The sequence below is a fragment of the Canis aureus genome, chromosome 6, assembly GCF_053574225.1.
Source record: "Canis aureus isolate CA01 chromosome 6, VMU_Caureus_v.1.0, whole genome shotgun sequence".
In the NCBI taxonomy this organism is placed as follows: domain Eukaryota; kingdom Metazoa; phylum Chordata; class Mammalia; order Carnivora; family Canidae; genus Canis; species Canis aureus.
Window position 1 is genome coordinate 17,735,558 of NC_135616.1, and position 22,759 is coordinate 17,758,316.

General features: G+C 38.7%; 1 protein-coding gene across 4 annotated transcripts in view; it reads right to left on the minus strand.

Annotated features, from left to right (window-relative positions):
• ZNF521 (zinc finger protein 521) overlaps positions 1-22,759 on the minus strand; it is a 275,207-nt gene that overhangs the window by 138,584 nt on the left and 113,864 nt on the right. For all 4 annotated transcript variants that reach the window (XM_077900307.1, XM_077900306.1, XM_077900305.1 and 1 more), the window contains one exon: positions 17,862-21,214. In XM_077900307.1, coding sequence (XP_077756433.1) covers positions 17,862-20,774 — 2,913 coding nt within the window. In that variant the 5' untranslated portion in view covers positions 20,775-21,214. The remainder of the gene's footprint in view (positions 1-17,861; positions 21,215-22,759) is intronic.

Genomic DNA, 22,759 nt, shown 5'->3' on the forward strand with positions numbered 1-22,759 from the left:
ATTTCAACTGTAAGCTCTTCAAGGGTAGGTGGAGGATCCGTCTTACCCATCTTGTGTTCACCGCAACATACGACACCATTATTTCCACACAATAATGTGTGAATGAGTCATACTGGTCCACTGCCAAATAAAAATCTTTGCTTCTTCCCATTTCCTTTCAGATGAAGGCTCCTGTGGAGTCCTGGTTCTTCTCCTTTGTTTACATTTCCATAATCTATCCTTCTAGTTCTTCCGTCAAAGGAATATCTCCTATTCTGGTAGTTCTGTACCTTCTCTACAGAATGTCTCTGTCTTGTTTAGGTCATTTTAGTTACCCTGGGTGTACCCAAATTACCTTGTCCTTTATTGCTCTTATTTCCATTGAGGTATCTTACCTCCTGTCCTCCTTCTCTCAGCTGTTCTTTTTCTTTTCCTTTGTTTTTCTGGTTCTTTCTCCCTGTTTTCATTTTACATTCTGTCTTCTCTCACCCATCCCTTCCACTTGAGCAGCTTTCCTACTGAGGCATGTCAGACCACCTTTCTCTTCTCCTTCAAATTGCTTCTGAAACCCCACCTGCTCCATAAAGTATGTTGGCAATTACACCCACATACCACACTGTAGGTGTTTACTTATTATTCTCGTTTTTGGTACTCTTCAGCACTAAGGATTTTTTGTTTTGTTTTGTTTTGTTTTAGGATAGAGGTGCATTTCCTTGACTTCACCTATTCTAAATCCTGTTGTGCGAGTTACAACATACATACATGCAAAAGTGGCAGCCAGGTTCTTTCAACCCCTTGTTTTTTTTTTAAAGTTTTTTTAATTTTTTAAATTTATTTATGATAGTTACACACACACACACACAGAGAGAGAGAGAGAGGCAGAGACACGGGCAGAGGGAGAAGCGGGCTCCATGCACCGGGAGCCCGACGTGGGATTCGATCCTGGGTCTCCAGGATCGCGCCCTGGGCCAAAGGCAGGCGCTAAAGTGCTGCGCCACCCAGGGATCCCTCAACCCCTTGTTTTAATTAAATTTATCAGGATTTATAAAACTCTTTCTCATACGTCATTCCAAAAAGCATCTTAATATAAAAGAATCCAATGTCCCCATATTTTTTACATCTTCAAAGGTACTAGTATGAGCTCGCACAGGGTTGCAGTTCTAGAACTGAAAGGAATGGGTGAGGTCATCTATCTCAATTTCTTCATCACAGGGACGTCTGAGTGGCTCAGTGGTTGAGTGACAGCCTTTCGGCTCAGAGCGTGATCCTCGAGTCCTGGGATCAAGTCCCATATCGGGCTCCCTGCATGGAGCCTGCTTCTCCTCCCTCTGCCTATGTCTCTGCCTCTCTGTGTGTGTGTCTCTCATGAATAAATAAATAAGATCTTTAATATAAAAAATTTCTTCATCATGGACAATGAGAGTGAAGACTTCAGAGATGAAGCATCTTTGCCTGGAATGCACAGAAAATGACCAACATAGCAAGCCTCAAACTCTGGACTGCCATGAATAGAGCCACACCTTTATGGTGGGGTAGCACATTGACACGAAGGAATTGCTAACTATTGCCCAGTTGGCTCTTCACTGTGCCTCAAACTTTGCTGTGGCTCCTCTTTGCACTGGACCACAGGATCACCTCTATAGCGCCACCTCTCCACTGCTAGTTCCTACTGTCTTTGTGGATCCTCACTTCCCAGTGTATTCTTTCAGCATGGAATCTACTGTGTCAGATTCAAAACATCTATGCACATTATATTCCAAGGCTTCCTGTCACTTAAGGAACAATGTCTTATTTCTCCTTGAGCTCCAGTACCCAGTGCACTGCCTGACAGTGGTTATTTGTGAAGGAGTGCATGAACTATACAGAAATGAATTGATTTGGGCTTTTTATAAGTATACCCAAGAGTAGGTGTTTTCAGAAAAATTTATTAGAGGGAACCAGATTGTCGCCACCAAACATGCCTACATTCTGCATCACACAACCACATAAGACCTTCTTCCAGGCCCCCTTCAGATTATCCCAGAAAGATTAAATGGTAGACTTTAAAAAGCTCTGCATAATCCTTATTGATAATATATTTTACAAAGCTACAGACTTCCCATATAAAAAATGTCCAAGAATATAACCTGAGAAAATATGGGGGCCCCTTCTAAACAGGACTTCTGCTCCATGAGAACAAGGCTCCACAATAAAGAATATGAGGGGAAAGTGCTAGGAAAAGGATCACAATATCAAATCCAACCATTTTTAATAGAATCTGTGCAAGGCAAGCACTGTAATTTTTTTAGATGTTCCTTACGGTCCAGGTGATAAATCAGTCATTATTTTAAAAGACATTTTAGAATTTTATTGTTGAATATTCTTACTAGACCTTTGAGAATATTCCTATTTCTAATCCTGCCAACTGCTCGCCATCTTAATATGTATATGATTCACTATTTGAGGGTATACTTGCTTTCTGGAGGTTTAATTCTTTGCCAAGAGAGGCAGAAAATACTCATCTGTATGTCACTGTGTACCCAGTGCCTACATACGATGCCTGTCACAGGTTTGAAACTCAGTAACAGCAGAATGAATGCATGTACTAGACACAAACTGATCCAAATAATGTCCCATGCCTGGTATGGAATGTCTGTTTTCAAATTATTTAAATTTGGTATAACAAAATGATATCGATCCAGACTCATTTCGCTGAAAGGAGATGTCTTCCACCAAAATGATGTCAATTTTCCAATCCCAGTAGGTCTAGACATTAAGCTTAGAGGGCTTCCTGCCAGCTACCTCATTTATTCATTTCATTCTGCCTCCTGTCTACCCTTCCTGTTCCACTCCTGGCTTTTTTTTTTTTTTTTTTTTTTTAAGAATGATCTTTGTTAAATATGTGGTCCCTGTTCATAATTAAATTCTATATTTCTGGACATGTATTTATCAAGAAATTTTATCACAGCTCCTTTTGCTGTACTGTTAGCCAAACTTATAAAATACCCGAGATAATCCTGAGACGTATCTTAAGATGAAAATATTAACATCAGACTTTGTCAAATGAGGTTTATGAGAGCTGTTTTGGTTTCTAAATCATGGCGCATGTGTGCTTTGAAATCTCTCTCAACCACTTACTTATTAATGATTTTTAAATATAGCATTCTATCCTAAAAATAAGGAGTTATGCATCTAAATTACAAATCCCGTCCAAAAAAAACACCCCACAAAATTTTTACCATTTTCCTTTCTGCAGAATGTAAATATATTTGATCCCTAGAGAACATTGCCAGTGGGTTTTAGGCAAACAAATAATAGCTTTTTAAAATTAACTGCTTTTCAAACTATTCACTTGCTTCTTGAGCTTAGGGGAAAAACTGTCTCATTTTGGGATTCACTTAATATGCCTTTCATTTACAATTTTTAGTTTTCTCATATGTTATTTCCCCAATACTTCTTTTGTTCTGTTGTTCTCCATGATGTTTCAACCCAATAGTACTATAGAAAAATTTCCATCTCTTACTTATAATTGTTTTATCTACAAACTCACCTATTTACATGTTTTTTCTACTCTTTATACGTACTGTTATCTGACACGATCTCTGATCCCAAGCAAATAAAGTAATATTTTAATCTCTAGTCTTTACACTGTTTATTCTTTGGTTTTCATTGTTTGTAGGTCTGTTTTAATATTTTATTATGCTTTTCTATTTCACCAACTTTGTGGAAGTGTGATAACTTATTTTGATGCATTTTGACCAAATAATCCATAGATAGCATTAGATGAAATTATTCTAGAATACAAAATAACTAAATTGAAAACATTTCATATATAAATTATAGGAATGTGTGCATACATACATAGGCATATATGTAGACTTATGCCTAGATATTATATAAAAGATGCACCATATACAATATTTGTTTTTGTTGGGTGCTTCACGTTTGCTGAGGACTTCCGTATATACATATACCATTTGCTCTTCACAATAACCCTACAAAGTAGGCAAAGTATGGATTATGCCCATGCTAGCAATGAACGAACTGAAGCTGAGGAAGGACAAGTTAGATGACACAGATGGTTCTGTCAACTGTTATTTGTACTCATCTTTTTTTCCCTAAGCACAATATTTTCTTCTATGTTATGTGACATATGTTTAAAATCCCTATACCTAGAGTGTCAGGCTCAGAATAACAAAAAAATCTTCAGACTCAACTGAAGACTGGCTTGTGTCATACAATGTTTAATTCAACAAAATAAATCATTTGTCTTGATATGGGGATTTCTTACAGGATTTCACCTGCCATTCAATCTCTTTAGGAAATGAATTGCATAGAATGTTACATGCTTATGAGGAGTCTTATGTTCTATTTATGTGTGGTTGGAAGAAACTGTATCACCATTTAGTCCTCAGAAAAATGTTTCCTTCTTTGTTTCTTTTTGTCCTTTGTTTTAATCACCAGGTTTCAACTATTTACAAGTGTTTACTAGGAACCTCTCATGTGTAAGGAACTCTACTGAGAAACATGGAGGATACCAAGCCAAGCCGTGCCTCCACCCTCTCCAGCTCTCTGGGCCCCTGCCACGCCGGCCCCTTGCTATTCCTTAAGCCAGCTAGGCACGCTGCTGCCTCAGGACTTTTGCTTTAGAAGTTCTTCCAATTTGTTTGCTCATTACACAGATATCTGTAAAGCTAACTCCTGCCTCATCTGCTACCTCTTCTGAACTACTTTAGCAGTTCACTAGTACTTCTATTATGGCACACATTCCATTCTAATTTATAATATACTTATTTTTCTACAATAATCTTTCCCTAGTAAACTCTACACCCTCAGGGGGCCATATAGGGGAGAAAGTTGTGTATTCAAAAGCCCATACTTGTATAATGCTCATCCTCTTTACAAACCTGATTGCCTAATGTCTTGCACATAGCAGGAAATTAATAAATCTGTTATCTTAAGTTGAAGTACCAAGTGAGAAATAAAAAGTTAATGCCATAGGCTAATGTTCTCCAAAGTGTGAGATATGTACCACCTTAACTGGAAAGTACGGATACTGTTCTTTCTGAATACACAAAGGAAAAAAGTCTCACTGAGATGCTAATAGGTCTTTAATATCTCTACAACAGTTGATAAATTTTCTGGCAACAATGAAAAAACAGCTTTTTGTAGGTACAAGTCTATATCTAGAATTTTTAAAACATGATTTGGTATTAATTGTATTAGTTTGATATCTTTTATTTATGGTAAGTGATACTGACTATATACTTAGGGCTCTGATTATTTTTGCTTTTTATGTTAAATATTAAATGCTTACAAAGAGAATTTATACCATAAATAATACATCAAGAATAATGATTAAGCAACTTAGCTTCCTGTGTGTTCTTTCCGGACAACCCATTACTCTCTGTCTGATTTTGCATTTCCCACATTATTAGTAAGGATAAATATTTTCACGTTTACTGAGCTTTCATGTTTCCTATTTGTGAATTTGCTTCATGTTACTTTCTCATATTCTAATTTGTTGGTTTGTGTTTTCTTATTGATTTATGGTCATTTTCTATATATTTAGGAAACTAATAATTTACCCAGCTATATGTGTTATAAATGTTTTATCAAATATAGCTTTCATTTTTGCTCACTTTATAGTAACTTTTGGTAAACAAATTATTATTTTTAAAGTAGATTAACCTATCATTTGTGATATTTTATTTGTGATTTATACTCTCTGAGCATTATTTGAGAAATCATCCCCAACCTAAGGTCATAAAAATATTCTTTATATATTTTTCTAAAAGATTTACAGTTTTGTCTTTCACACATTTTACTCGTGAGCATTCTATTTTTATTTTTTTCCAAATGGATAATGAATAGAATACTCCATGTATTCTTACTTATGTACAAAGATAGCTACAATCTATGTTGAGTTTTTATTTGTCTGATAGCTCTTGGAGAACCTTTATTTTGTTCTGTGGACTAATCCCACATCATCCTAATTGCTGCACATTTATTATAAATCACCTGCATAGTAGGACAAATCCTCCCCTGCTTGTTCTTTTCCTTCAAGAGAATCTTTACTATTCTTCACCTTTCATTCTTCTATATATAATATCTTTGAATCAGCTTGTCCAAGTCCAATAAGTAAAAACATTAAAAATACATTTAAAAACCTGTTGAAGTTTCCAATGGAGTACCTCTAATTTATAGGTCAAATTAAGGATATTTGTTAAGTTTACAGTATTGAGTCTTCTTACCCATGAATGAGTTATACATGATCATTATTTAGGTCTTTAAAAATATCTTCCAATTATGTTTTACCATTTTCTCCATAAATATCTTGAACACCATATAGGATTTATTTCTAAGTAATCTAATTTTTGTGTCTATTATAAATCATATTATTTTACAACTTGTATTTTTTTCACCTTTTTGCTGGTGAATAAAAATCGAATTCACTTATATGAGTTGATTTGGTACCTAACAAATTTACTAAAGTTTTTTTTTTTGTTATAATATTTTTTTTAGATTCTTTCAGTATTGTTTTACATACAAGTATAAGACCTTCAAATGACAATTTGATTCGCTTCTCTTCAATTTTAGTGCTATTTTTTTATACTTACTTAAAGTCATTTTTATTTTATCTTACGTTGTTGGCTAGGTTAATGAACAGACTCTAGTAGTTATTTTACTACTAACTAGTAATAGCATTGAAACTTCTCCACTAACTATTATCCTTGCTAAAAATAACATTTTAAATACTCTTTATTAGGGTAAGGAAATTCCTGCCTGTGTTTTTTAATCATGAAAATATGTTGAATTTAAATTTTTCTGCAATTATTGAGATAAACATCTAATATGCCTCCTTTAAAGTGCTAACGTGGTAAATTCAATTTCTTGAGATTGAGCCTACCTTGCATTCTTGTGATAAAATCATTTTAATATAGTATAAAATCTTTTAACATAGTGAATCTAGTTTGTTAGTATGTCCTTTAAATTTTTAAAATATAAAATAGCCTAAATTTTTCTTTTACTATCTTTGTCTGGTTTTAATATGGAGATTATACTGGACTTATTAAATGGAGTGTCTCTTCTTTTTGTATTTTCTGGCACAGCTTTGGAATTATGTATATGCTCTGGTATTTTCTTTGTGGGAAGGTTTTTGACAACTTATTAAACTCTTTAATGTTTATGGAATCATTCTACTTTTTTATTTTTTATCTTGAGCCAGCTTTGGTAACATACTATTCTAAGACCATTTCTATATAATCAAATTTATCCAGCTATCAGTATAAAATTATTCATAATAGTCTCCTATTTTTTTATCTTGTGCATTTTGGATTTTTTTAAATAAAATTTAAAGTTGAGAAATAGCCTATACTAAACTGCTATAAACTTAAGTGAATTGCTGGGTGAAATTTTACATACATATGTAACACTCTAATCACCACATAGATCAAGATATGGAACATTTCTAGGACCCAAAAGAATCCCTTTTGCCCTTTTCCACTTCATACCATCCTAGAGCTAACTGTTCTGACTTTGATCACCGCAGATTAGTGTTGCCTATTCTTATACTTTATAATAATGGAGTCATGTACTAGTAGTATGTGCCTGGTTCCTTTTTTTCAACATTGTGTATATGAATCACTGATATTGTTATATAGCAGTAGTTCATTCTCCTCTGTTGCTGTGTAGTATTCCACTGTGTGAATGGAATGAGTTCATACCATAGTATGAATGTATTTATTCATTTTATATTCACAGACATTTTGATTAACTCTAGCTTGAACCTTATGTGTACAATCCACTATAAATATCCCTGTTCATAACCTGTGGTAATATTCACACTTATATCTCTTAGATACAGACTTTAGAGTAGAATTTGTGAGTCATAGAGTTGGCTAGTATTCAACTTTGGTATATACTATCCAGCAGTATTTTTAAAGCACCTGTACCAAATTACACTGCCACCAGTAAAGCAAGAGAGTTCCAATTGCTCTCTGTGCTTGCAAAGTAAGAATTTCTGCATTCATTTTTATTTCAGTCATTGTGGTATATGTAGTGGCTCTCCTACTATCTTTTAAACTTCTGCACATATGATGTTATGGCTCCCTTTTCATTATTAATATTATCTATTGTTACTTTTCTAACTTGATTAATTTCACCAGAAGTTTATAAATTTTGTTAGTCTTGTCATAGAACTAGTTTTTTACTTGGTTGGCCTCCTTGTTGTCAATTTTCCATTTCATTACCTTTGTTCTTTGCTTTATTATTCTCCTCTCTTCGGTTTTATCATGGGCTTGTTTTCTTGTTCTGTTTCCAATCTCTGAAGTTGGATGTTTGGCTTATGGAATGCATACCTTTTTAATTTTCTAATATGTATTCTTATGTTATAGCCATGTTTTCTCTAAGTCTTGCTTTGTTTCCATCTCACAGGTTTTGTTAGATAGTTTTCTTTCCATTATAGATTCTTTTAACTTCGCTTTTTATGCCCTCTTTGTTCCATGTGTGTTTTTAATTTTTACATTTATGGAGATTTTTAAAAAGATAATTTTTTTCTTGTATAATGTGTTTGTATTGTGACCAGAGAATGTGATTTGTGTGAACTTGGACTTCTAAAATGGTTGAAACTTGGACAGCCCGGGTGGCTCAGTGGTTTAGCACCGCCTTCAGCCCAGGGTGTGATCCTGGAGTCCCGGGATCAAGTCCCACATCAGGGTCCCTGCATGGAGCCTGCTTCTCCCTCTACTTCTCTCTCTCTCTCTCATGAATAAATAAGTAAAATCTTTAAAAATAATAATAAATAAATAAAATGGTCAAGACTTCTTTTATGATAGGCATAGTGTGAAAGGGAGCAGTCAGTGTGCAAGGACAGGCATGACCTGGACAAAGAATACAAGAGATGCAAACAGCAGACACAATACAGTAGCTTGAGAGTGGTCGATCCAAAAGGTTAGTAGAGAAGAGTGGGACATACAAGCAAAGTTTCATATAAGAGTAACTAGAAGAAAGCTGAACACTGTTGAAAACTGGGGGAAGAAGAAATTATGATTTGATCTGGTCAAAGGGCTAGCAGAAGGCATTATTGATAATGTCAAACAGGTAGCTGAAAATCCAAGACTGGGCCACAGAAGAAGGTCGACATTTGAAATTTGATATTTTAGTCATCTGTCTGGGGGTAATAACTAATAGAAAATAAGTAATAGGAAATGAGGGTGGGGGACGAGAAGGGCAGATTAAGGATAGAAACTTCAACAAAAAAATGTGGAAAGGTGAAAACAAAAAGTATAAATAAGGATATGGCTATTTAAGCTTTTTAAAAGTACTTGACAATTTGTAGGGAAATTTCTAGGAAGATAAAGTACATCTAATAGAAAACCCCATCTCTATAGGTGAGTGAAGCATTACTGTAATAAGAGATCCAGAATGCAGCTCTTGATTTTCTTTCATCATTCAAAGTCATCTTGAATATTTACTAATTTCCACCTGAACACCATATAAACCGAAATGTAAAATGCTCCCCCTAAACAGACTTCTGCTGCTACATGGGATGACTCTATGCTCTTTTGGCTCAGTACTCCAAGAACTAATATGATGTGCAATTCAAGATTCATGGTTGTATACAAAAACACTCCTATTTCTGAATTTCGTATGTTCTAAAAAGACATTGGAGCCATATGGAGCACATCAGCAAAAAAAAAATCCAGAACTGGAAATAAGTACAAAAAATGTAGGGATGGTAGTGGAGGCAAGTTTAATGTGTTTAATGTCAATGCTAGGTAAGCATGGCACTAGGGACAAAGAGTGGATGTGAAGCAGGTGCTTCCATGACCCACACCCTGATATTTTTGCCAGAGGCCATTAACTCCCTGTACTAGCACACTCTAGCTGCCAAACAAATATTGAACACAACAACAATAAATCTGAACGTGGCAAAGCAGCTCACTCTAAATCGAGAACATCTTGAATCTTAAAAATGTATTTGGTCATGTAAATTGTCTACTTATTATTTTAAAATATTAAAATATTATTTACCTAGAAGCTTACCTAATTTTTGCTCTTCTAACTTAGCAAAACTTAGAATTGGCAATTTGAAATATAAAAACTTAAAATCCATCCTTATGTGGGAATTTTAATCGCATAAAACAAAATAAAAGAGAACTGTGGAACTTGAATGGATTCTGAATTACCACCATGTACAATGCCATTTTCAGGATACAAACCATAAAGAAAGAATATTGACTTCAAGTAAGTCAATCAGAGAAGGACAATCATCATATGGTTTCACTCATATGGGGAATATAAGAAATAGTGAAAGGGATTAAAGGGGGAAGGAGAGAAAATGACTGGGAAAAATTAGAGAGGGTGACAAAACATGAGAGGCTCCTAACTCTGGGAAACGAACAAGGGGAAGTGGAAGAGGAGGTGGGTGGGGGGATGGAATGTCTGGGTGACAGACACTGAGGAAGGCACTTAACGCAACAGGCACTGGGTGTTATGTTATACTACATGTTGGCAAATCAAACTTCAATGATATGTATATATACATATATATATATAATGCTGACTTCAAGAAATTTACAACAGACTTTCACATTGAAAATGATTGTCCAACTGTTAGAAACTTCAGGCCTTTTAGCTTATTTTAATTTTTTAAATCAAACCTGATTTTAAAGCATGAAAGAACTTTTGGGTAAGCTTTACATCTCTACATATCAGTTACTAGATATACATGCATATACATCCAGAGACCGAGTATATACTATTCTACCATTTATTCAACTGATACTGATTGAGACTTTATGACAAGCATGTTGGGAAATAAACAAGTAAAAAAAATATTATTTTAAAAGGAGATCCTAAGGAAGAGACTAACTTTGGTAAAATTTTGTGGGGAGGCCCATCTGACTGATGAGAAAGGTGCAGACAGGTTGACTGGGAAGAGGAGCCCAGATAATCCAGCAGTTCATGCGAAGCTTTGGAAGCAAACCCCCACTCAGGAGGCCAGGAGGCCAGGCACATTGTGTGAGGAGAAGCCACCCAGCAAGGTGAGGGCAGGCAGCTACAGCCAGATTGGGGGTAGCTTCATAAACTGGAAAGGTGGGGGGCCTAGGCTTATATTTGAGTGACATGGGGAAGTCTCTGAAGAATGTTAAGTGACTCCATGTAATTCACATGTCAGCTGGACAATGCAGCACGAGAAATGGACTGGAAGCAGGCAGAAGATGGACAGGGATCCAATAGGAGACTACTGCAGCATCCAGACGAGGATCGCAGCCCAGACCATGAGGATGGCTTTGGAGACGGAAAGACATAGACGGGATACTTGTTAAAGGCAGAGTCAAGAGAGCCAGTACTTATTAATAGATTAGATGTGGGGAATGAGAAAAAGGGAGGAATCAGGAATGACTCCCTAATTTCTTGCTTGAGTAATTGGGTGTAGGGTGGTTCCCTTTACTAAAACAATGAAGTCTGGAAAATGAATAGGTTTTAGGAGAGAGAACCAAGACTTTAGACTGTACTCATTACACTTCAAACATCTAAAAGAGATTCAAAATGGAAAAGTCAAGCTGCCAGTAGCACACAGTAATCTGAAACTAAGAGGAGGTCTAGGTTCTGAATAGAAATTTGGGAATTCATAGCACAGAGTTACAGCCACATGAATAAGTGAGATGCCTCCTGAGAGAGTAGACAGAGAAGAAAAAGAGGGCCAAGGATGAGCCTCAAAGAATCTCTGCACTTTTAGAAGCAGCATGGGAGGAAAGACCTCCATAGGCCACAGTAGGAAGAAAACTAGAGAGAAACGCAATGAAGTCTGAGGTGCATGTTGAGGAAAGAGCCTTCTGTTCTGCATCACACTACAGGGATGATGGAGATGGAAAGGCTTTCTTTGGAACCCAGAGACCACTGGCCACCTTGGTGAGACCAACTACAACTTTTTTGAGAAAGCAGGCCTTGAAGGAGAGTAGGATAATAACCAGAAACTGATGCAACATCAATGGCGATTGGAACATCCTGAGTCCAAATGGGGTAAGACAGTGTAGCTAGTGATCCTATAGTTAACACACTCAGGACAAGAATGCACATTTATCCAACACCTTCTAGATTTCTGTCACTGTACCAGGTGGCTCGTGCATGAAGAAAGACCAAATGGCCAGTTATCCTGCCATACTACCATGTATGGGAAAAGGCTCTGGGAGAGCCACCAACCAGATACAGGTCCAGGAAACGCATCCACAGAGGCATCTGCCTACCGTAGGCCTGGCACTGTCATAGGTATTAGAAATATGAGATTGAGTAAATTCTTACCCTGAGGGATTCATTGGAAGAGAAATGTCAAGAGGTATAACTACTATAAAGCAATGTGACAATTTTTGTATATTTATGACATATTGTACACAGAGGGCATTCAAGGGAAAGAGAGATGTTTGTGGTGGGAAGTCAGGGTCATAGGAGGACTTCTAGAGTAGGTGACCTCCAAAGAAAGGCTAAGTTGGACAGCCTTTTGGAAGGTGGAGGGTTATTGGGAGGAGGGAGATTATCTGGGTAGAGGAGACAGTGCAGTCTTAGTGAGACACAGAGGCAGTGTGAGACACACTGCCTCACATTATATTTCACAACAGAAGGATATTATACTATCCTATAAGGATGGAGGTAGAGACGTAAAGTGTTTCAAATAGGGAGGGACATGCTATTCAGATTTGTGTTTTAGATGGACTGTTCTGGCAGCTTTGTGGAGATGGATTTGAAGATGATAAGACTAAAGTCCAAGGGAACAATTAGGAGGCTGCTTCAGTAGTTTAGTGAAAGATGATCAGAGATTGAATTACAAATGTGGTAAGGGGATGGAGAGGAGGGGATTGATTTAAGAAATATATATGAGCTGAAATAGAGATCACTTGATGACCAACTGGGTGTGGGGAAAAGGGCGACAAGAAAATCAGTGGCTTCACAAGTGAAATAGAGAATGTGAAAAAAGAAGCAGGTTCGGAGAAAGGATGATGAGTTCAGTTTTGATCCCACTGAGTTTAAAGTGTATGGAAACATGTGAGTGAATCTATCCAGCAGGCAGCTGTGTGTATAGGTCTGAATATCAGTGGAAGGTGTAAGTCATAGATACCATTTTTAAAATCAGTTTCAACAAGAGGTAATTCACATATCAAAATTCACTAATTTTACATTGGGTGAGTATTAATAAATGCATACAGTTGTGCAACCACCACCATAATCAAGATACAGAATATTTCCATCAGCCCCTGAAAGTTCCCTCCTCCTGCATTTTGGAGACATCTTTTGGAAAGTCATCCATAAAAATGTGGTACCTGAAGCCATGGGGGTGGAGGAGGCCACATGGAGGGGGTATGCAGAGTGCGAGTAGCAACAGGGCACAATCTTATAGGAGCAGACAAAGGAGGTAGGCTACAGATCAGTCTATTGCGGGACCTGGGAGTGGGGAGCCAGAGGTTTGATAAAGAAGAAATGGCCAACAGTGACAAGTAAAACAGTAGGTAAACTATAATAAGTTCTCTTAAAAAACTAAAAGCATTGCATTGGTCAATTGGATTGACAGAGACTTAAAGAAGCCAGCTGCAGTAAAGTGATGGAAGCAGACGATCCCTTGCAGTGGGCGGGAGAAGTGAATGACAACAGGAAACAAGACAGCAATACAGAGAGGATTTTATGGAAAGAATACGGATGAGACAGCAGCTAGAGGAAAGTCCAGTGGATTTATGAAAAGAGATTCTTGAACCTGGAGTTAGAGAGCTGGATTCTCAGAGCTCCTTGCTACCACTTACTAGCTGTGCCATCTTAGATCTCAACTTATCTGGGTCTGTTTTGCCGTCTATACAATAAGGCAGCAAAATGAGATGATCTCCACGGTCCCTTCTGGCTGAATCTGTGGCACTTGCACGAGTACCCAGCAACACAGACACAATATGATACCCTTGCAGGAGCAATTTCAATGAACGTGCAGGGATGGTGTGAGCTGAAATGTGAGTGAATAACCCCTTGAAGAAACCCAGCTATCAGACGTCCTGGAGAAATGGAAGCAGAAAGACACACACTTCTAATGTCATCATAAGAAAACACTTTAAGGTCTAAATGAGGCAGAACTTGATCAGGCCAGCCAGTGTAAATGAAGTCCAGAAGAACTAACATTTATTCAACACATAGTAAATTTCAGTAACTCTGCGAGGTGTTTCATGTCTGGAAAAATCTAGATTTTTCTTCTTGTGTCAGGTTAAGCTCTACCATTTATGGAATCATCGCAGTTATCATAGGTGATGCATAAATGTATATCATACTCGATCTCTGAGAGCCAAACGGAAATGAATAGGTTCCCCCAAACATTTTATTCAAAACAAAGACTCCATAGCAAATTTAGATTGATAATTATAGGATTTTGGCACAAAGAAAACATGTTCACAAATTCGGAAAGCATTATGCAGAAGAAAAGGGGTTCACATTCAGATCTTTTGTCTTCAATTTCAAATTTCCCCATTACATGACAGCTACCTACTATTATCCTCCTGTAAGTGTCATGTGCCTTGTCTTTCATCCATTTCTTGGATCACATGCATTGCATTTACACAGTACTTATCCTTCCTTAGATTATATCTAAATCCCTTTTAAATAGGTAATCTAGTCTCAACCAAAAAAAAAAAACATTCTTTTCAGTCTTTGAAATACCCATTCCAGTGTCTACCAATATCCCTATGTGATCACAAGTCATAGTCCAGAAAAAAATCTAATCTTGTTCTTGACAATATCTGGGTATCCAGGTTTTATTATGTCCTGTGGTCTTCTTTTCTCTTCTGAAGTCTCAATCCTCAGCAAGAAGAAGAGATGAAAATACCACCTACAGCACTAAGTCCTTCATTCCTACCTAGGACACTGAAGTCAGGAGACATACATGCCATACTTCTTTTTGTGATAAAATTTACTCCCACATGGCATATTTGTGTTTTGGCAAAGACTTATGTAATAGCTTCTCTTTTTACCTATTTGGTAAAAAATTTACACGATACACAGGAGAAGTCACAGAAGCTTAGCTTGACTAACAAAGAATGTAAAGAAATTAATTTTTATTATATGTCTTTCTCTTGCTAAGGCATTACTTTCGGGCTTGTTTATGTAAAATTTCATATATGTTTAGACAATTTTCTATATCAAGTCCAAATAATATGGCCTACTGTATATTTTTAAGTGCAGAGAATATCAGAAAGGAAGTAACCACATGAAATTTTATGACTTAAATAGTATAATGAAGGAAAAATAATAACAATGATAAAAATGTCAAACATTAGTGAACTTTTGAAGCACAAAGGAAATATGTACAACTGAATCCTATTATCTGGTCAGATAAGGACACCACTACATGCTCTTATTAATCAGCCTTAATAAGGAGATATTCTCCTGTGTAAAGAGTCACTTTTAATCCTCGGCATCTAGGTGCTTACAAAACACTATTGTAAAAATCACAATTAAGGGCGCCTGTGTGGCTTAGTTGGTTCGCATCTGACTCTTGATTTCAGTTCAGGTTATGATCTCTGGGTCGGGGGATCAAGCCCTGTGTCAGGCTCTGCATTGGGCATAGAAACTGCTTAACATTCACTCCTGCTACCCTCTTCTCCCAGCTCTCTCTCTCAAATAAATAAATAAATAAATAAATAAATAAATAAATCGATAAATAAATAAATAAATAAAATCTTATAAATAAAATAAAAAGGAATTACAACTAGCAAGTAATTCGTATTTACAAAATACTAAGAAGTACTTTTACAAATATTTTATACATTATTCTATTTAAGTGCAGGATATAGTTAAACTTCATCATTAAGATTTTAAGTATAATTAAAATCATCCATCCCCTAATGATAAGTTCTCTCTAAGCCAGTAATTCTAACCAAATTAACGTGTAAAGACTATTCATATGTCCTCCTTCATTTAAAAAATAAATCTCACCTCAAGTAATATAATAATATATGGTAATTTAGGAACATCAGAAAACATAAGCCAGGAACAGGTACATGCCTTTCCGCAATCTACTAAGAAACAAGAACCCAATTTTGCTTGATTTTAAGTGAACACACCACCACAATCACACACACACACGAATGCAGTCATTTCAAATCAATTTTGTGCACCATTTAAATTACACATGAATATACAAACTCCTCTCTATTTGTTAAGTGTAGCAAAATCAAATTGGGGGGAGAGGAGTAATTCTCTGCATAAATGTTTTTCTAAAATTCTAGTGCATAAGCATCTTAAAAATAAGACATTTTGGGGACAACTGGGTAAATTTGAATATGGACATCTTATAGTTGACATCACAGATCTATTTGATTTCTTTAATTGATTTAGTTAATTGCCTTAACTAATAATATTATGGTTAAATAGAAAAACATCCATCTTCTTAGAAAGATCATGATGTCTGAAACTTACTTTCATGTGGTTCAGGTTAATAAAAAGGTTGCAGAGAGAGAGAGAGAGAAACATGACAAAACGTTCATATCTGGTAAATCTGCAATACTGGATATGAATACACACACACACACACACACACACACACAGGATCACTGTGTTATTCCTTTAGCTTTTCTATAGGTATAAACACGTTTGAGATTAAAAAGTTGGAAAACAGTAATTCACTTCATATGATAATAACTACCAAAAGAAACTACCAGATCCAACACATGAGCCTTGAGCCATTATCAAAACTATGCTCTTCCAGCTGTCCTCATCAGTTTGAAAGGGCTTCATTTATTTAAATGAGAGAAAGGTGCAGATTTACTTGGAAGGAGAGAAAGGAAAGCAGCTTCAAAGTTTGGGAGCTTGCCTGTCACGCAGATGCCACATTTCAGGAGGATGGGCTCTATGTCAGTCTTCCCAGCTCTCCCCTACTAGCTGACTGATGGCTATCTGCAGGGACATGCAGGGGGACCTCCAAGGGGGTGTGAGTGTGGAGACAAGATAAGGAAAATGCAGTGACCCCAAACTGAAGGGAGATAGATCTCCCTGGGGTTTTCATTTGGATGGATCTCCAGATAGGGGCAGGTAGGGAAGTGGAAAGAACGCTAAGAAACCAGGTGATAAAGCATAAAGAAATTATAATAGAATGAGCCATCCTCTGCTCAGCTTCAAGGACGGGTGACTTATAAAACTATTTCGTTGTAAATGAACTTATTTTTCATACTCATTATGGCAAAGAAGGCATGAAACCACTCTGAAACTAAGAAAAAAAATCCACTTTAATTTTGAAACCCAAACCCAGAGAGTGAGGACTTGGGGATATTTAAAGGGAAGCCTTTAAAAGGAACATTAGGCACGTGGCACTTGCTAAATGTCGGGGCTTTTAAAAAATCCTGTTGTGAGAAAATATTTTGCTCACCACCCAGAAGACAAAGAGAAACAGTGAGTGTTGACAACATGGTATTATAGAGCCACCCTTACCCAATTTGTTACCCACAAATATATATATTCTTTTTAATTTACTCTAAGCCAGCATGTTGGCCCATAGCATCTTACTTTTATGTCATTATCTCTCTACCATACACACAAGTCATAGCTGGGGATTTCAACTCGCGGTGAAGCTACGCTGAGATTCCAGATCTCAGTGGTGCTGGCATGAGCGCTGATCTCTTCAGTCATAGAGAAGACAATATCCTAGGGAGACTGGAATTAGTCCTATTTTGCACCATTCGAGCCAAAATGCTGCTTATCAAGAAGCAAGTAATTGCTGGCTAATGGCTATGGGGTGGGGATGGGGGGGACCCACTGCATTTCAATCTAAGCATCTATCGGCACACGACAATAAATAAAGCTGCAGAAAGCGTACACATTGAGTGGCAAGGGTTTCTTGAGGAGGTTAAAGAGCAAAGAGTAAAAAGGCAAGTTACCTCATCCGACTGGGAGGGACTGATTCTGGGCATTGGCGACACTTGTGGAGTTTTCAACTGTGTGCTGTTGCTATCTGGCACAAGCTCTCGGTGGACCGTTTGGATGTGGTTCTGGAGTTCACTTTCAGACTCAAACTTAACGTTGCAGCTAGAACAGCGAGTCTTCAGTCCCCCTGCCTTGCCTTTCCCCTCGATGGCACTGAGATTCTCATTCTGGCCCAAGCCCGGCCTATTCGTGCCGGGAGGGATGTTGATGCCTGGGCTGCCACTCTTGCTGAGATTCACACAGCCGGCGCACAGACCATATGGCAGGCCGTTGATGTCAAGTTTCACCAGATCTTGCTTGGAACGGAACTCTTTGAGGCAAGACGCACACTTGTACAGTTTTTGGACGTGCTGGCCACGCCCCGTGGTCTGGACTGTGGACCCATTCCCGGTCTTTTGCATGTGAAATGTCCCGTGGATTTTGAGTTCTAAGGTGGAGGTCACTGTCTGCATGCAGACCACGCAGCGAAATCCCGTCAGGGAATTCCGCAAGTCAGGGTGCATTTGGCAATGCTCTAAAAACTCCTCTTCACTCTGGAGAGGCATCTTGCAAATCCGGCAGTTTCCGGTGTCGAGACTCTTACTGTGTGTGACTTTGTGTTCGGTAAGGGTCAAAAGGGAGGGAAACCGCTCTCCACAAATAGGGCACATGTAGTGTTTGACAGGGCCGAGGTGGGTCTGCATGTGTTCACGGAGGCCGTTTTCAGAGAAGAAGGTTCGAGAGCACACGTTACACTTATAATTCCCCTTAATGAGCTCGGCTTTCTTCTTCACGATGGCACTCTCTCCGGGCCTGATGTTGTGGTCTCGGAGCTGGTGGTTCTGCAGCAGAGTCTCCATGGTGTAGGCGGCCCCACAGATGTCGCACCCATACATAGGCTCCGAGGTGTCCACATCTTCTTCGCTGCCGTCGTGACTGTTGTGTGACTCCTGGCTGTTGGTCAGCAAGGTCTGCAGCTCCACCTCCTCCTTCTGCACTTGCTCAGAAGCCCCATTCGTCCCACAGTTGGGAGTCTTGGTCTCAAAGACGCAATGCTTTTCCCGCAAGTGTTTCTCCAGCAAGATGATGGCATGGAAGGCTTTGCTGCAGAATTTGCAATTGTACTTCTTACTGTGAGTGGTGATGTGGCACTGCAGCTCCACCTCAGTGCCGAAAGACTCCCCGCAGAAAATGCACTTGTGCACCTTCCCCTGGTTTTCCAGGTGGTTGTGTTTCACGTGGAGCTGTAAGTCAGTCTCATTGCGGAAGTCCCAGTTGCAAGACGTGCACCGGTAGACCTTCTTTTCGTTACTGTGCTTTACGGCCAGGTGGAGTTGAATGGAGACTTTTGAGTCAAAAACCTCTTGGCAGAGGGTGCACCGGAAGAAGACAAACGTGTGCATGTCCAGCAGGTGCTTCTGAAGGTCGTCCACTGAGGTGAACTGCTTATCACAACTCTCGCAGATATAATACGTTGAGGTGATCATAAAATGGATGGTAACATGCTTCAGCAAGGATTCCTGGTTGGGAAATTCCTTGTTGCACTGTGGGCAGGTCAGTTTTGGAAGCACGGTGTCGAGATGAGTTTTTAGGTGAGTCTGAAAGCTATCTAGGGACGTGTACTTAGCACCACACTGATTACAGATGTATTCTCCAGCCGGACGCGCAGGCGCACCTCCCACCGCCTGCATCATCTTAAGAGACGTCTGCTCTATGGCCACAGGAGATAAAGGGCTCAAGGCCCTGGATTTCTTCCCATTGTGAATATAATTCAGGGCCAAGGGAATGTTCTTGTGATTCTCTTTGATATGCTTGTTCAGCTTAAGAACGCTGTTGAATATTGGCGAATTTGTACAGTAAGAACAAGAATAGACTTCTACTACTGGTTCTTTTGGAGTTCCAAGAACTGGAGAGCCAAACCGGGAGCCACTGAGGTCACAATGGACCTGTCTTATATGCTCTTCTAGGGAAGAGTCAGTGAGAAACCCCATGTAGCAATGGGGACAAAAGAACGCGTTGCTATCCTTAGCGGCAGGGTTTGCAAATCCGTGAGAACATCGGATGTGCTCCTGAAGGGTGTTGAGGTCATTGACAACTTCGGAGCAGAAGTTGCACTGGTAGACTATGGCAGGCATGGCAGAGACAATCAGACCGGGGTCCTGAGCTTCATGCACTTGCTTAAGATGTTCGTTTAGGTTATAGAGTGAGGGCAACACCTCTAAGCAATACTGACAAATATGGGCCTGTTCTGGCTTATCTAAATGCATAGTTTTCAGGTGTATCTGCAGAACTGCCAGGCTTGAAAACAACTGCTTGTTGCAGTAAATACAGCTATAGGTAACTTTTGCCTGTTTACTCGAGGGAACCGTCATGTCAGGGGTTTGCTGAGCAGCCCGCTTCCTCCCTCGACTCTTTGGGATGGGCGGGGCAGCTTCCACCATGGTTGAGCTGTCCACTGAGAGGTTGGAATCCGGAGTCGTGCTGGACACGGAAGTGTAGCCCACCGTGACCAGCGAAGGGCTGTTGCTGTGGTTGCACGACTCCGGTTGCTGGTGGCTATCCATGTGGCTGTACAGTTCCTCAACCGTGTGGAAAGTCTCTGAGCAAATGCTGCAAGAGTTCTTCTTCTCCCCACCATGCACCTGCTCCATGTGGTTCACGAGGGAAGTCTCCTCCACAAAGAGCTCATGGCAGTAGATACACTGGAGGGCCGCTCGGTCCTCGTTGGGGGAACACTCGGGGTGGCACTCGGCGATGTGCTTCTGGAGGTCTTCCGGAAAATCAAAGCCTTCCTCGCACTGACTGCACTTCTGAGTGTCCTTCATCTTCCAGTCCTCCATCCTGGAGCCAGACTGGGACCCGTCCTTGTTCCGCTCGTGAACCTGCATGTGTCCATGTAAGGAACTAGAGGACAGGAACCCACGGCGACAAATGGCACATTTATATGGCTTGTTGGACGTGTGAGTCTTTAAGTGGATCTTCAAGTGATCACTTCTGGAGAATGCGGCATCACATTCACTGCAGTGGTATTTCTTGTCCCCTGTGTGGAGTTTGATGTGGCGGTCTCGACTCCGCTTGTGTTTGAACAGCCGACTGCAATAGGTGCATTTGAAAGGCAGTTTGTCGCTATGACTCTGCTCATGGTGCTTTAGGTAGCTGAGGCGGCTAAAGGACTTGTCACAGAATTGGCATGGGTATGGGAGTCCAGGGCCACCTTCTTCCTCTCCAAAATCGCAACCTTCTCCATGGCTAGGGGAAGTCTGGTCCTTGCTAGAGGGCGAGGAAGCTGGCCAAGAGCAAGTGGGATCATCTTCAACATCCACTCCATCTGCAATGAGAAGCAATGGAACATGTCATCTTATGTGTTGAGAGCTCGATGGTGAGTTGACCCTACCATCTCAACAAGTGCTGTCGGATTGTCTAGAACCTTTCGGAGGGGGAAAATAAACTGGGAGGACAAAAGGTTCGAGTGGAACACTTTCAGATCTAAAAAGCCCAAAGCTTTTATTCTACGTTGACTTTTTACTAGGTTGTAAAATATAAAAAGATATTAAATAGTTCTATGTCTAAATTGCCCCCTTTTATTACTTTTTTATCATTTTTCCTTAGAAGCAAGGTATATATTACACATCGACAATTTTATTAAAATGCAGATTTTAATATATTTAATGTTTCTTCTGTATTCATTCTAAAATGATTTGCATATTGTGTGAGCATCTGAAGAACCAAATGAAAAGAGGAAATATTACAGGAATGATTTAAAATTAATGCAGTCAACCCAGATGTCTAATATTTAATAAAAAATTCCCTCTGCATTTTGCTTGTTTTTCTATAAAAAGGCAATTCTGAAGACCAAAATCTTTTATGGGGTTCTTATTGATACAGACCTTATTGCTTTCAGCAAAAAAATATTAAAAAGTAAGCACATGAAGGAAGAGAGAGAACACAATAATAATTACGTCTTGTGTAATGAAAGACAACCAGGATTGCTTCAATAACTGAAAGATTCGAATACCATAGGCCAGAAAATGGATTATTAAATGTTAGAAGGGTACTGCTAGATATTACATGTGGGTAGGATCAGTCAGGATCAAGAAAAAATGAGAGTTTCACAAGGGCCAGATTGTAACAGTGTATTTTGTTTGGAAAGTTCAAGAGGTGGCCCACCATTTCTTCCTTTTGCAAAAGCTTCAGCAGCATGAACTTCCTTAGCCAAACAGGACCTGCACTTTGAGGTGAGCAGAGACAAAGCGACTTGTGAAAAACTGGAAACAGGAAAAGTGATAAATGATTATGGTAAATGCTGAAAGATTTATGAGTAACAAAAAGAAGACAAACAACACTGAGAGCCAGATATAACCTTAGCAAGTTACCCCTAAAGTAACTCTACCTTGTATTAGGTGTTTTTTAACTATGTTCTTGGCAGACGTGCACTCCTATTTCTGTTGCTTTCTTAACGTCCAAGTGGAAAATAAGACCTTCTCCAATAGGTTGTAAAACTTCTTTTTTGCTTTTCAAGACAATCCATCATGCGGGAGAAGAAATTGTAAAAGCTTTTCACTCTCCAAAAGAGCAAGATTTTTCATAAATGCAGACAAGACCATTGAGTGGAGCTGGTGGGCATAGTGATTCTACTAGGATAATAGGCTCAATTAGAATAGTATTAGGATATTCTAATAAAATTCAATTAGAAAGTGACCAAATACGTTTTTAAATTCTTCAAAGCTGAAGATCACTAGCAAGCTATATTATTAACACAAAAGTAGAAACTGGCAAGCGTTATGTAAACAAATTCCATGTCTGCTTTCTTTAAGGTAACAAGATTTTACTAGATTATCAACCTCTTGCTTATCCACAGGAAACAGATGAGGAT